Source organism: Cheilinus undulatus, linkage group 15 (genome assembly GCF_018320785.1).
Source record: "Cheilinus undulatus linkage group 15, ASM1832078v1, whole genome shotgun sequence".
NCBI classification, from domain to species: Eukaryota; Metazoa; Chordata; class Actinopteri; order Labriformes; family Labridae; genus Cheilinus; species Cheilinus undulatus.
In genome coordinates, this window is record NC_054879.1 from 48621407 (window position 1) to 48636712 (window position 15306).

The window sequence follows — 15306 nt, forward strand, 5'->3', positions numbered from 1 at the left end:
GTCATCATCACCATCATCAGTATCATCATCATCACAGTCATCACCATGATCATCATCATCATCGTCATCATTATCATCACCATCACCATCATCATCGTCATCATCATCATCATTATCATCATCATCAGTATCATCATCATCACAGTCATCACCATCATCATCGTCATCATCATCATCATTATCATCATCATCAGTATCATCATCATCACAGTCATCACCATCATCATCATCGTCATCATCACCATCATCAGTATCATCATCACAGTCATCACCATCATCATCATCGTCATCATCACCATCATCAGTATCATCATCATCAAAGTCATCATCATCATCATCATCGTCATCATCACCATCATCAGTATCATCATTATTACAGTCATCACCATGATCACCATCATCATCATCATCATCATCATCACATCACCATCATCACCACCATCATCATCATTATCACCACCATCTTCATCATCATCACCATCATCATCATCGTCATCATCATCACCATCATCATCATCATCACCATCATCATCATCATCATCACAATCACCATCATCATCATCATCATCATCACATCACCATCATCACCACAATTATCATCATCATCACCATCATCATCATCGTCATCATCATCACCATCATCATCATCATCACCATCATCATCATCATCATCACAATCATCATCATCACAATCATCACCATCATCACTATAACCACCATCATCAGTATCATCACCATCATCAGTATCATCATCATCACAATCATCATCATCATCACAATCATCACCATCATCACTATCATCACCATCATCAGTATCATCATCATCACCATCACCACCATCACATCATCGTCATCATCATTATAATTACTATCTTCATCACCATCACAATCATCACCATCATCACTATCAACACCATCATCAGTATCATAATCATCACCATCATCATCACATCACCGTCATCATCATTATGATTATCATCATCATCACCATCACCATCACAATCATCACCATTATCAACAGCATCATCATCACCACCATCATCATCATTATGATTATTATCATCATCATCATCACAATCATCACCATCACCACCATCATCATCATCATCAGCATTATCATCACCATCATCACCTGGACTAAGAAGAAACATTTCTGTTAACTGGAGCCATCCAAGCATAGATTTCACTTTGATTTCTATGTTGTTACAATGTTGTAAATTTATAACTTTACAATTTCGAAAATGTATGACTTTACAATGTTTAAAATTTATGACCTTACAATGTTGTAAATGTATGACTTTACAATGTTGTAAATTTATGACTTTACAATGTTGTAAATTTATGACTTTACAATATTGTTATTTTTACTTTACAATGTTGTAAATTTATGACTTTACAATGTTGAAAATTTATGATATTACAATGTTATTTTTACCATAATGTTGTAAATTTATGACTTTAAAATGTTATTTTTTACTTTACAATGTATTTATGACTTGACAATGTTGTAAATTTATGACCTTACAATTTTGAAATTTATGACTTTACAATGTTTTAAATTTATGACTTTACAAATTGTTATTCATGTCTTTACAATGCTGTTAATTTACAACCTTACAATGTTGAAAATGTATGACTTTATGATGTTTTAAATTTACGACTTTACAAAATTGTTATTTATGTCTTAATGATGTTGAAATTTTATGACTTTACAATGTTGTACATTTACAACTTTACAATGTCAAAATTTATGACTTTACAAAATTGTTTTTTATGTCTTTACAATGTTGTAAATTTATGACTTTACAATATTGTTATACATGTCTTTACAATATCACAAATTTATGACTTGACAATTTTGTAAATTTATGACTGTAAAATATTGTTATTTTCACTTTACAATGTTGAAAATTTATGATGTTACAATGTAATTTTTACCTTAATGTTGTAAATTTATGACCTTACAAAGTTGTAAATTTATGACTTTACAATGTTGAAAATTTATGATGTTACAATGTAATTATTACCTTAATGTTGTAAATTTATGACTTTACAATGTTGTAAATTTATGACATTACAAAACTGTCATTTATGTCTTTACAATGTTGTGAATTCATGACCTTACAATGTTGAAAATTTATGACTTTACAATGTTTAAAATTTATGACTTCACAAAACTGTTATTTATGTCTTTACAATGTTGTAAATGCATGACTTTACAAAATTGTTATTTTTGTCTTTACAATGTTGTAAATTAATGAGTTTACAAAGTTTTACATTTATGACTTTACAAAGTTTTACATTTATGACTTTACAAAGTTGTAAATTTACAATTTTGAAATTTATGACTTGAAAATGTTGTAAGTTTATGACTTTAACATATTGTAATTTTTTACTTTACAATGTTGTTAATTTATGACTTTACAATGTTGTAAATGTATAACTTTACAATGTTGGAATTTATGACTTTACAAAATTGTTATTCATGTCTTTACAATGTAATAAATCTATGACTTTACAATGTTATAAATCTATGACTTTACAATGTTGTAAATCTAGGACTTTACAATGTTATAAATCTATGACTTTACAATGTTGTAAATCTATGACTTAACAATGCTGTAAATTTATGACATTACAATTTTATTTTTTTTTTTACTATACAAGTTTGTAAATCTATGACTTTACAATGTTGTAAATCTAGGACTTAACAATGCTGTAAATTTATGACTTTACAATTTTTTTTTTTTTTTACTATACAAGTTTGTAAATGTATGACTTTACAATGTTGTAAATTTATGAATCTACAATGCTAATAATGCTATGCTTATAACTAGATGATGCTAACTTTGGGGCTTTAACCTCACACTTTTTCTATAAACAATGCTAAATACACCAAAAACACCTAAACACTCTGCACAAAGGCATGATGGGAAAACTATGCTGTCCAGATTTGTAACGGCAGTGGGCGGAGCTTGAATGGATGAACACTGTCAGTTAAGTCCAACACTGAATTTACTCTGGAGCTAAAATCAACACTGAAATGTTTCACACTGAGAATTCAACACTCTAGTTTTGACTGTTAGAAGGGCAGGCATGTAAAAACACTAAATCAGAATATTTTCATTGGAACAAATCTTATTCAACAAACACAAATACACACTGACAACAAAAACCAGTGGTTTCTGCTGCTGATGGGTCTCATTACCCACAAGTGCACATACTTTCTGCTTCCAACTCTGGAAGAATCCCTGATTTCAGCCTCTGATTCAATCTTTGGCTAGAGACAGACAATTCAGATTAGGAGATTTGTAACATCACGATAAAATAAGCCATGGTTTGCCAACAAACGTCCAGTTTGCTGACTTGTCTCAGATGTTAGGATATCTTCATGTTCCAGCAGAATGACATCACAAATATAAGACCTGATTCATCTGTGGGCAGAAATGACGACACCCAGCTCACATCGATCCTGTTTCCTCATAATCCAACCCTCTCCAGTGGATCCGGATCGTTAGATTCTTAGACCACACTGATGTAATGTATGTACTAATCCTGATACTTTTCCAAAGACAGGAACTAAAACCATGAGCTGTACTGTGTCTTAGTTCCATTGTGTCATATTATATCTCAATCACACACAGCCCCAGTCCTCTGGTAATGAATTTGGATGAGGAGGGCCTCCTCATGGGCAGCAACAGTTTAAACACAGACCGTAGTTGTCATGCTGGAAGTGTCATTTCCAATCAGATGCTGCTGTTCTGCTCTACAACAACTGCTGAGACGCTGGTTTGATGGCTACAGAAAACATCGCTCCCTGACTGCTTCTGCCTGCCATGACTCTGTGTCATGTCCACGAATCAGAGCATTAAAATACGCTTATAGCATCTGTCAGTTTCAGAGATGCTGTCTGAATGCTCATTTGATGGTGCAGGGAGAAGGGGTGGGGGGATGACATCACTCTGGGAGGCAGCCATGTTTTTGCCCTTGGCCAATAAACATATTTATGATCTTTTTTCTTTGCCAAAGACTGAAATGAACTCATATTAAGCAGAAGCATGGGAAACTAAAGCCAGCATGGGTTAATGCGTTTGTTTTCAGGTTGCAGCAGCAGAAGCAGGGTGTAGGTGTGCGATTTTCTGCACTCAATGCTGGCCTCTGTTCCCACCAGATTAAAGCTAATGGCTGACACAAAAATTCAACTGTTGACTTAGATTTGGCTTTTTATTTCTGCTAAGTGGTGTCATCAACTCTGACGCTGAGAGGGAGTCAGTGTTGCAGGATTTAAGGTTTCAAGCTGCCTTGAAGGTCCAGACTCTGACTGAACCAACCTGCTAACATGGAACCAAACGTGGACATCAGTGACACAGCGTGACGTTAAAGTGTGAAAATAAGCATGTTCTAGAGCATGGGTGTCAAACTCAAGGCCCGGGGGCCAAATCTGGCCCGCGGTACAGCTAAACCCACAAGCCCACAAGATCCTATTATGGCCCTAAAATATGAGGTCAGATTTCCTTCAGTATAAAAATGTAAACTTGATTATATCAAATATCCTTTAGTCATGAAAATGTGGAAAATATGAATCAAAATAATAAGATAAAAAAATGTGGGAAATTAATTTGTGTTTTCATTTCATATTTTCAATTTTGCATCGCACAATAATGACTCCTATTATTCGGAATTTTATCTTATGTTTTAAACTTTTAATATTTGTTATTTTGACATTTTTTCCCATGTTTTAACCCTCTACATTTATTATTAGGACTTTCAGCTAGTATTTAGGCCTTTTCAATTTATTATTTTGACTTTTGTCTAATATCTTGGAATTTCCAATTTATAATTGACTTTTTAATCTCATATTTTGACCTTTTAGGTTCACAGTCTTAAATTTCATGTTATATTTTAGCCTTAAAAACATGATTGCGACTTTCTTTTTATATATTTGCCTTTAAAAACATGATATTAACATCTAATTTTGTGTTTTGACCTTTTGCACTAATAAGTTTGACTTTTCGTCTCCGATTTTTAACTTATCATTTGGACATTTATCATTAGTGCTTATTTTTTATCTTATTTTATTTTTATTTTTTATTTATTTTTTCCCTGTAATGTATGGAGTGGCGCAGTCGTGACGTCATTTTGTAGGCAAACCGGGAGTTAGCATAGCGTAGCGCGGGTTCCCTCGTCATGGAGCCTGTGGGATTTCTCAGCGGGTTTTTGGATTATTGCTGAAATAAGATCTGTGATAAAAGTTCATGAAACACGTTCTTGATGAAGATAATCTTCATAAACTGATAATATCAGCATCTATCTGGTTCGTTGTTCTGACTGAGGAAAGTAAAAAGCTAACGTCATGCTGTATTGAACTACAACACTGAATTTACGTCATCACACGCCGGGCTTTGGATGATGACGTCTGTAGTCCTTGTTAGCTATCTTTTAGCAACCGCCTTTATTAGGACGTTAAAGGCACGTTTCAGACGTATTTTATGTCGTAGGGTAAAACGTCACACCCTCCCGAGCTTCTGTTCGCCACCTTATTTCAGCCATTTAACCCAAAACTCATTCAGAATCCTCACAGACTTTCAGACCAGGGAACCGGGAGTGCTAAAATGCTAACTCATTCCTGCACCGCTCTGCTAGCAGCAAAAACGATGTGGACCCTGTCAGGCCCAGCTTAGACCTCAGTCCTGTGACTGAGTCTGACCCCGGGTCTAGAGCATGGAGGGAAGCGGAGGTCTTACCTTGAATTCCTCCAGGATTTTGTAGGTTTTTCCTCTGTACTCGCAGAAGTTTTTAACCTCCTTGCACTCGGGGCAGCAGCCATTGTGCTCCACTTTGGTGCACTTGGGGTGCAGTTTGGGGCACTCCGGCTGGTCGCACACGGGCCCGTCCTCCGTGCATTCACACGGACAGTTCGAGTGTCCCGGGTAGAAGCGTTCTCCCAGCTTGTACACGAAGCCGCTGTCGTCCACGCAGCCTTTCCCCCGGTAGTCATCGAACACGATGTTGTCGCCGGCCGGCCGCTCCGCCTCCTCTGCGGCGTAATCCTCGGGGTTTCCCACCGAGGCCGGACGGGCGGCGCGCGGGGCCAGCAGGAGGACGCAGGCGGCCGAGAGGAGGAGAGGGCCCATCCTTCCCATCCTTCGCCGCGGCACGGATACCCACATTCAGCCAGAGAGGGTGGATGTCATCCCCTAAGCTCCTGGTATCCTCTCCGGATCCATCCTGCGCTTCATCACCATCACCGTAGTCATCATCACACGACGGAAAGGGCTGCTGTGGAGAGACAGAGAGATGAGACTCTGAATGATGCTCCCTCTGACCACTAAATCACACATTCAAACACTTGGATGCTGCCTCTGCTCAGTCTCTGCCTTCTGTTTATCTCCAAACAAACATGACTCAACAGGCTGGTGCACCATTAGAGAGCACTGGCAGCACTGGGGGACCGGGTTTGTGTGCTGCTGGTTTCATGTTGCTCAGCTTCAAATTCGTGCAAAAACCAAAGCGTCCAATGACAGATGGAAAGGTTAAAGCAGCGCTATCTGTAGTGGGTGGAGTGGGCTCAGCACAGGATTCTTCTAACCCTCCCAAACCAAACCTGTGAGCCGTCTTTGCGCAATTCCAAACTCCACCAGAGCAGCAGAGACAACAGGTAGCCATCATTACCCGATTAAGCCACCCAGCATGTACCTCAGTGATATTAGAGTCCGCGGTCAGACCCGTGACATGCAAATGTCCGGATTCTTAAATGCGCAGTGATTTAACCCCTCCAAAAACGCACCAGTGTGGAAAAGCACGGAGCGGGAATGAGCCAGAGCAGACAGATGGGCAGGAGTATTTCTCCTTGGTTTGGTTTTAGATCACTTAGAATGATTTCATGAACATAGAAACGGAAGGACAAACTCACCTCGTTGAAAATAGCTTGATTTCCACTTAGTGTGAAGCCACAGAGCCCAACGCATCGAGGTGTTAAAAATACAGACCACAGCCGCCCAGCCTAGCTCGGAAACTTCACTTTATCCAGCGGGTAAATTCAGCAGGCTCCTCCAGACTCTATAATCCTCCCTCTCGGTCGTGATGCTGCCTTTAGAAGCTATTGAACACCAGCCTTTTGGTGATATGGCTCCACCGCTCCAGCGCGCAGAAAATCAAATCCACATAGAAGTAGGTCTGCTGCATGGTTATCCTCCTCTTTAAACAGATTATATCACAGTTTACGTCCAAAGGCAAAGATCCTGTATGGCGTTCCCTGAGAATCCGGAGTCATTTTATTTCCAAACGACGCAGGTGGAGACTAGAAAGCAGCAGCCAGTCTTGTTGCACAGACGTGCGTGTACATCCATGAACGAACATCCAGCTGAGGAGAAGTTAAAGGGTAGAAAAGATGGAGCCATTCAGGATCAGACATGGTCTGAGGTCCGGGTTCTCAGCAGGGGTCGCAGTCATCGTCAGCTGCGGAGGGAGCGCTCCGACTTTCAGCACCTTGGAGAGCGACTGTCTCCTGCGTCCTGCACTGAGCAGAGCAGAGGAGAGTAGCCCCGCCCCCCTCTGTCACCCACAGACACAACAACCCTCACATCCCACGATCCAGGCACCCTCTGTCCTCCGAGCCGGCCCGCAAAGAGTTAAAATGGAGTCAGAGCGAGAGCTCGGTATTCAGAGGTGAAGCCAGGAACGTTAACCGCGTGTGAGTGCCTTTTTGTGTCGCGTGAGTGTGCGCGTGCGTCCTGTGCGTGCCAGATTGTCTTCACACATGACCTGCAGCATGTTTTCCCTGACTCACTCGCAGTTTTACAGAGAGCCATTTGTATTCTAGTGCAGAGCAGCAGCAGAGTCTGACTCTCAGCCCTACAACAACAGAAATACAGCGTGGCTTTGCAGAGCTACAGCAGCTTTGTTTTACAGATGGTAGCCCGTAGGGGCCACTGCCTGACTACATTCAGTCTGAGCACAGATGACTGAGAGAGACCCCAAAGACTCTCTCTTAATTAGCCTCTCCCATGAGGAATCACGCATATCTTATCAAGTGCAACCTCAAGGCCGGTCTTGTTCCAATAAGAGTGTGTGTGCATGGCCTTTATCTGATTAATGTTCAAAGCTGCTGTTTTATTGGAGCTCTTTTACCTGAAGCACCTGTCTCTGTCTCTGGGGGAATGCAGTCTAAAACTCACCTTCACACAGCCTCACACACCAGCAGCACCAGGGACACACTCAGAGCAGGAACCCCCGTTAGTTATCAGATTTAATAATCACCGTTCAAAATAATGAAACAGCACCACAGCTTGAATATGAATGACAGTATTTACCAGGACAAAAATGTGACAGTAGTAGGTAAATGACCACACTGACAAACAGCAGCTAGAACTGTGCAGTTTTATCAAACACATTAATGATGAGATGTTTCAGAAGAACACCGCTTTCCACATTATTAAGCAAATGATGTTTTTCTCTTTTTTTCCTAAATATTAATGCAAATGACAGTCAGAGTATTTTCAAGTCATCAGCCGTTAGAGCAGAATTCAGATGTTGTTGAACAAACTTCATAATGATAACTATTATTTTTAAAAATTAAAACCTTAAAATGCACTGTTCCACATTATTCTGCACTAAAACAGCTTCAGAACATTTTAAAGGCTGTAAATGAAAATGTTCATGTGTTGAATCTGCAGCATCAGGAGGTCATATTTACTGAAATCAAAGCTATTTCAATCAAAAACATCTGAACAGGCCAAGTTCATGTTAACATAGGAGCCCTTCTCTGATATCACCTTCACTATTCTTCATCCATTGAACTTGTGAGTTTTTGGAGAGTTTCTGCTTGAATTTCTTTGCAGGATGTCAGAATATCCTCCCAGAGCTGCTGTTCTGATGTGAACTGCCTCCCACCCTCATAGATCTTTAGCTTGAGGATGCTCCAAAGGTTCTCAGTAGGGTTAAAGGTCAGGGGAGGATGGGGGCCACACCATGAGTTTCTCTCCTTTATGCCCATAGCAGCCAACGACACAGAGGGATTCTTTGCAGCATGAGATGGTTCATTGTCATGCATGAAGATCATTTTTCTACAGAAGGCACGGTTCTTCTTTTTGTACCATGGAAGAAAGTGGTCAGTCAGAAACTCTAGATACTTTGCTGAGGTCATTTTCACACCTTCAGGGACCCTAAAGGGGCCTATCAGCTCTCTCCTCATGAATCTGGCCCAAACATGACTCCGCCCCCTCCTTGTTGACGTCCCGGCCTCATTGGGACATGGTGGCCATCCACCAACCATCCACTACTCCTCCATCTGGACCATCCAGGGTTGCACGGCACTCATCAGTCAACCGGACTGTTTGAAAATGAGTCTTCATGTATTTCTGGGCCCACTGCAACCGTTTCTGCTTGTGAGCATTGGTTAGGGGGGGCTGAATAGTAGGTTTATACACGACTGCAAGCCTCTGGAGGATCCTACACCTTGAGGTTGGTGGGACTCCAGAGGCACCAGCAGCTTCAAATACCTGTTTGCTGCTTTGTGATGACATTTTAGCATCTGCTCTCTTAATCTGATGAATCTCTGTCAGAAACCTTCCTCATTATGCCTTTATCTGCAGGAACCCGTCTGTGCTCTGAATCAGACACTAATGTCTTCACAGTACGATGATCACGATTAATTTTCCTGAAATAGCTCATGTTTTCATTCTTTGTCCAAGACATTACACTGTTGTAGGCTTTCCAGCAGCAGAGATCCTTGTTCTTTCCCAGATTGCTGAAACCTGTGGCCTGATTAATAATGTGGAACAGTGACTTTAGAGGTTTTATTTTTAAAAAATAATAGTTATCATTATGAAGTCTGTTCAAAAACATCTGAATTCTGCTCCAATGGCTGATGACTTGAAAAAATACTCTGACTGTCATTTGCATTAATATTTAGGAAAATAAGAGAAAAATGTCATTTGCTTAATAATGTGGAAAGCGGTGTAGAGGTTCTAGTACTGGTGCTGATACAGTATCATACAGACAGCAGGATCTGTATCTGAATGCTCTGCTATCAGTTAGCCCCCTAAAAGCTATTTAACAGCTAAATCATCACGCATGAATCACAAACAGTAAAGTGGCTTCAGCTTCTGTCACACTTTTCTAGTCATCTCTGCAGGTCAAACTCACAGTCTGGCTGCAGAACATTCATCTGAGACGCCTCTCTCAGAGAGGAAATACACATGAAAACTTTCAAAATAAAATCAGATGTGACTGCAGTTTAGGGTTAGGGTAACAGTTAGGATCCAAAAAGCTCAAAGTGAAAACCCTGACCAGTAAAACCTGATAATAAATCCCAGTAAACAGTCTGCCTACAGCTCTATCATTCTAATGAGGAAAGCAGATCTGGCTTAGCTCTGTCAGCGCATAGCTACGTAGATAATGTAGCTATGCAGCTAATGTAGCTCAAGCTAAGCTCACAAAGCAGTTACATAAGCTATATTAATTATGTAGCTACATTAGATTTATCTACATTTGCTAAAGTTCACGTTAAAGCTGACTTAGCTACAGACAATGGAGCTACGTAGCTAAAGCTAAGCTCACAAAGCCACTATGTTAGCTACGTATGTACATACTTTTCTGAAAGGCGTCTGGCTGCAGACCTCTACAGTTGAACTCAACTGTTGGACCAGAACGGACACACTAACCCGTGTAGAGTTTTTTCTTTGTGGTGTGTTTTTTTTTTTTTTTATTGAACCCTTTACCCTAACCCTAACCTTTTGGGTTCAGGTGCTGAACCTTAACCTTGGGGTTTCCCTGGGGTCAGGGTTATTGGTATAAGGCAGGCATTATTACTCTGTAGTTTGTAACTAATTTTATAATTCAGGAAGTTCTTGTGTAATGAACAAAGGGAAACTGAAACCTTTGTACCATGTCCTGTTCTTTACTGCCTAGTTTATGTAACTCTCAGAGTCCACTGTTTTAGTCTGTCACTGTATTTCAGCTCATGCCATCCTGCAGTAAATCAGAGAGAATCATTGAAACACGCTCTCGTTTGTCGGTCGTCTTTCTCTTCCTCTGAATCAGAGACGTTGGCGAGGCCAACACTCACATGAGGAATCTCGCTAACATAGGCTTGGCCTATCCTTGATAGTTACCTCTCTAGTTTTCAGTTTGGCATTGATGTCAGAGAGTGGGACCAGAGCGGCGGCGTCGGACCACGGGCTGAATGTCGAACTTGAAGCTCCACCTTGTGTGCAATGAGTCAATCCGTCCAGCCGCATGGATAGTTTGGAGGCGGCTGTGAAGAAGAGGTGCAAGTCAAGACTTCCTTGCCAGTCAACGTGGCCCGAGTCCCAGCTCCTGGACCACCGAACCACAGCCTTTCTCCCTTTCCTGGTGAGTGCCAATTTTCTAAAATTCAGGCAGGTCCAGCCATAAACCTAAAACTGAATCAGTTTCTGCAATCTGTAGCTTTCTGGAAGAGAAGAATCCAGGCAGCACTAAAAGAGTTCATGTGTGGGAGACTGAATTAGGATTCCCAGAAGGAGGAAGTCTAAGAGCACAACAGCTGCAGAAACTTAGGCAGGATATGCAGGATCTGTGCAGATGCACATGGCCAAAAACTAAACCTAAACCAGAGGGAGTGGAGATAACCCAACAAGCCTTTATCTGTCTAAAACTGAAAACAGGAAGTTTATCTTAGGTTAAACCAGACTAGAAAGAGCAAACAGAGTCACTGCAGGTTCAAAACGTAGTAGGGCCAAAACTCACTGACAGTAGGGAGCAGAAAACTCAGAACAGGACCACAAACTTTATCCTGAACTACCCAGTACTCCGAGACCAGAGCCACAGCTGACCCCGTGATGAATATTTATGGCCACCAGGAACGTCCTAGAACAGCCATGGAGACGAGGCCGTCCATGAGGGGAGAGCTTTCTGGGGCCCAGCCAAACTGGTGACCCATGGAGGTCAGCAAATCCTGGTCCACTGTCCAGCTGAGCTGTGATACCTGTACTTTACAATGAACCTGAAAAATAACCTCTCTAATCAAAGAAAGAAATATCTTTTTTAATCGTTTGTGTAGTAAATAGCCTTCTTAGAAAGGTAAATCCCTTTGTTAAAAAAGAATCAAAATGGGTTAAAAATTGCAAAAATGGTGGAAAAGGAGGGGAAATTGGATTTTAAAAGTAGAAGAAATGGGTTAGAAGAGGCAAAAATTAGATTAAAATTAAAAAAAAAAAAAAAAGGCAAAAATGGGCATAAGTAGGGGTAAAAGAGAGTTAGAAAGAGGCTGAAAAGGCTTTAAATTGGCAAAAATGGGTGAAAATTTAGAGAAATAGGATGAAAAATTAGTATAAACTGGCAAAAACTGTGAACTGAGAAAGAAAAAAAGGCAGATATTGGTGGAAATTAGTTAAACTGGAAAAAATGGGCATATCAGATAGTGAAATGTGGTTAAAAGGGGAAAAAATTGGGCATAAAAAGTGGTAAATGGGGTTAATAGTGGCAATAATGGGCAAACAGAGGTAATATCAGGCTTAAGCTGCAAGAATTGGTTTAGAAGTGGCAAAAACAGGAAGAAAATAGTGGTGGAAAGGGTTTAAAATGGGTAAAAATAAGTTTTTAACTGGCAAAAATATGTTAAAATTCGTGGGAAAAATGATAAAAATGGGTTAAAATTTGGCTAAATTTGTGTAACGTGGCAACAGTGTTAATAAAACAAACTTCTTAATTGTTTTAGGGAATCTGGAGACCCCCTCTCAGTGTCTCACGACCACAAAGGGGGTCCCAACCCCAAGGTTGAGAACCACTGCTCTAGGAGACCTTGTGTCAGTGTTGGCTTTACCACATGCACACTGTGTGACCATTTGACTAGGTTTTATAAAAAGAAACAAAACCATGCAGACAGCTCCATTTCTAATGCTCCATGGAGGTCTATGAGCTGGATGTGCAGCAGCTGCTAGAAATGTGATTGGCTGTGGCGCTGGAGTTAGTGATGGTCATTTAGTCCCAACAATCAGCTGATTTTAAGGCTGATTATGACCTGGCAGTAACAGGTCAGGGAGTGCTCCTGCTGTAATAAGGTTACACTCTGATGAAAGCTTTCTCCCACACAAATGTTTCTTTCTCACTTTAGAGGTGACATGGAGTCAGTAATACTCACGTCTCTGTATCAGGATGAAAACAGTCAAAGACTGTGGAAATATAGAAATCATCTTTGCAGTGCAGGCTCCATGTCATTAGCACATTTCCATGTTTATTCCTTCATTAAATCTGTATCTATGAGAGGAGGAGGTGGACATAAACAGACAGACAACACTTGGATAGAGCTAGAAAGGGCTGCAGCTCAGTCTCAGGAAGATGTCCTGAATTCATCCAGTATGCTCATTAGTGCGTGTGTGTATCCTTGGACTCTTCCTCCTCTGAATAAACTTCAGTGCTGCAAACAGGGACAGCTCTCTCTGCTGACATCGGTCTGGTAAGTTTCACACCAAGCTCAGGCCTGATCACATTCTGGACATCAGTCTGAAATAACTGAATGTTGCAAACCTGAGTGTGAGGGAGTCACTGAGGTTGGCGGCCGCCGCCATCAGCAGGGATCATGGGAGGTTAGTTATCTCTGAAAGGTGGCAGGTGTTTGAAATGCAGATGCCCACAGAGCTACCATCACAACAAAACCTGCGGTGAGCGGGGGTTTGTCAGACTCCACGTTACACGCCCCAAGTGCAGAATGACTGTGTAAGCAGGCAAACACACAAGGGCAGACGGAGGTGAGCGTTCCCCTACATCGACTCTAAACAGCACGTTTCTACACATCCTGATGCTGTTTGCATCTAATCCTGCCTGCTGTTGTCTCATCACTCTCAATCTTCATTTGTCTGCATCAGGCTGCATGTGTGGGCTGCTTTTCCTCCTCACTCTGACACCACTGACTCTGTTTCCCCTTCAAATCAAAACTCCTCCACAAACACAGTTAAATGTCACAGAAGCAGGCTGTTGGTTTAAAATGACAGTTTTGACTCAAAGACCAAAAAAAAGGAAAAATGGAAGGCAGAAACTTTTTTTTGTCAGTTAAATGCTGACAAAAGAGGAGTTTTTCCTTCTGTTTCACCAGACCTTTCACTGTAAATAATGGATGATCGTGGCTGTCTTACTTCCTGTCTGAAATACCTCAGAATAAATCTGACCATGGACCAGCCTCAGAATAATCACAGATTATTTCACCAAGGAAACAGAGCATCCCTGAGCCTCAGAGACAGTTTAACATTTCTGTCTTTAATCTTTAATCATTTTTATTTTTATATTATCAACAGTATGTCTGTAGACACTCAGAGTCAACCGAGAAACCCAGAGGACCAATCACAAGGCTTGCTTTCTGTGCAGTTACGTTTTTGTGGAGGTGCATGTTGGTCTTCCTACGAAGGCTTCAGCAGTAGTTCGGTGCTACACCAGGGTAGCTGCTGCCTGTAGCTGCTGCCTGTAGCTGCTGCATGTAGCCACTACATGTAGATTCTGCATGTAGCTGCTGTATGTAGCTGCTGCATGTAGCCGCTGCATGTAGCTGCTGTATGTAGCCGCTGCATGTAGCCGCTGTATGTAGCTGCTGCATGTAGCTGCTGCATGTAGCTGCTGCATGTAGCCGCTGCATATAGCCGCTGCATGTAGCCGCTGCATGTAGCCGCTGCATGTAGCCGCTGTATGTAGCCGCTGCATGTAGCTGCTGCATGTAGCTGCTGCATGTAGCCGCTGTATGTAGCCGCTGCATGTAGCTGCTGCATGTAGCTGCTGCATGTAGCTCCAAAAAGGGGTCTAAATTTTGCAAAACTGATGAAAAGTGGCAAATAATAGTAATGAAATTGGGTGAGAAAAAATAATTTCAGAAGTATTCCCTATTTTTGAAGGCATCTGGCGACCCCCTCTCAGTGTTTCATGACCCCCAATGGGGTCCTGACCCCAAGGTTGAGAACCAGTGCTGTAGAGAATATACTGATGAACTACTTTTAGGACGGTAAAAGATCCCATCCCTCAGCTCTGGGTTTTCTTTCTCTCTGGATTTGAAGCGTCCTCTAGAAGGCCACTAAAATAAAGTTTCCTCCTGACTCACTCTGGGCTCGTCCGTCTTCTTTGTCTCAGACCCAGAAATGAACCTGTGTCTGCTCTGAAAACAGTCATTCTCCATTCTCTACAACACTGCTGAACTATGCATCACGGCGCTCCTCGCCATCTCTCTGCGCGGGGACGTGTCGACCAGTGACCCGCTTACAGAGACGAGGAACACTAAAGGTTTGGTGAAAGAGCCTCTCATCCTCCTACCGCTGCTCTCGACACTCCTGCGTCTCTACTGGA

The 15306-nt window shown here is 41.3% G+C and overlaps 1 protein-coding gene across 3 annotated transcripts in view; it reads right to left on the reverse strand.

Moving 5' to 3' along the window:
- The window catches only part of vwc2l (von Willebrand factor C domain containing 2 like), a 65865-nt gene extending 58390 nt beyond the window's left edge, over positions 1–7475 (reverse strand). For all 3 annotated transcript variants that reach the window (XR_005992959.1, XM_041806397.1, XM_041806396.1), the window contains exons 1-2: positions 6914–7475; positions 5745–6279 (exon numbers count right to left, since the gene is read on the reverse strand). Coding sequence is in view for 2 of the 3 variants with exons in the window: in XM_041806397.1 (XP_041662331.1) it covers positions 5745–6170 (426 nt within the window). In the remaining variant the exon portion in view is untranslated. The remainder of the gene's footprint in view (positions 1–5744; positions 6280–6913) is intronic.
- Between the last annotated feature and the right edge of the window lie 7831 nt (positions 7476–15306).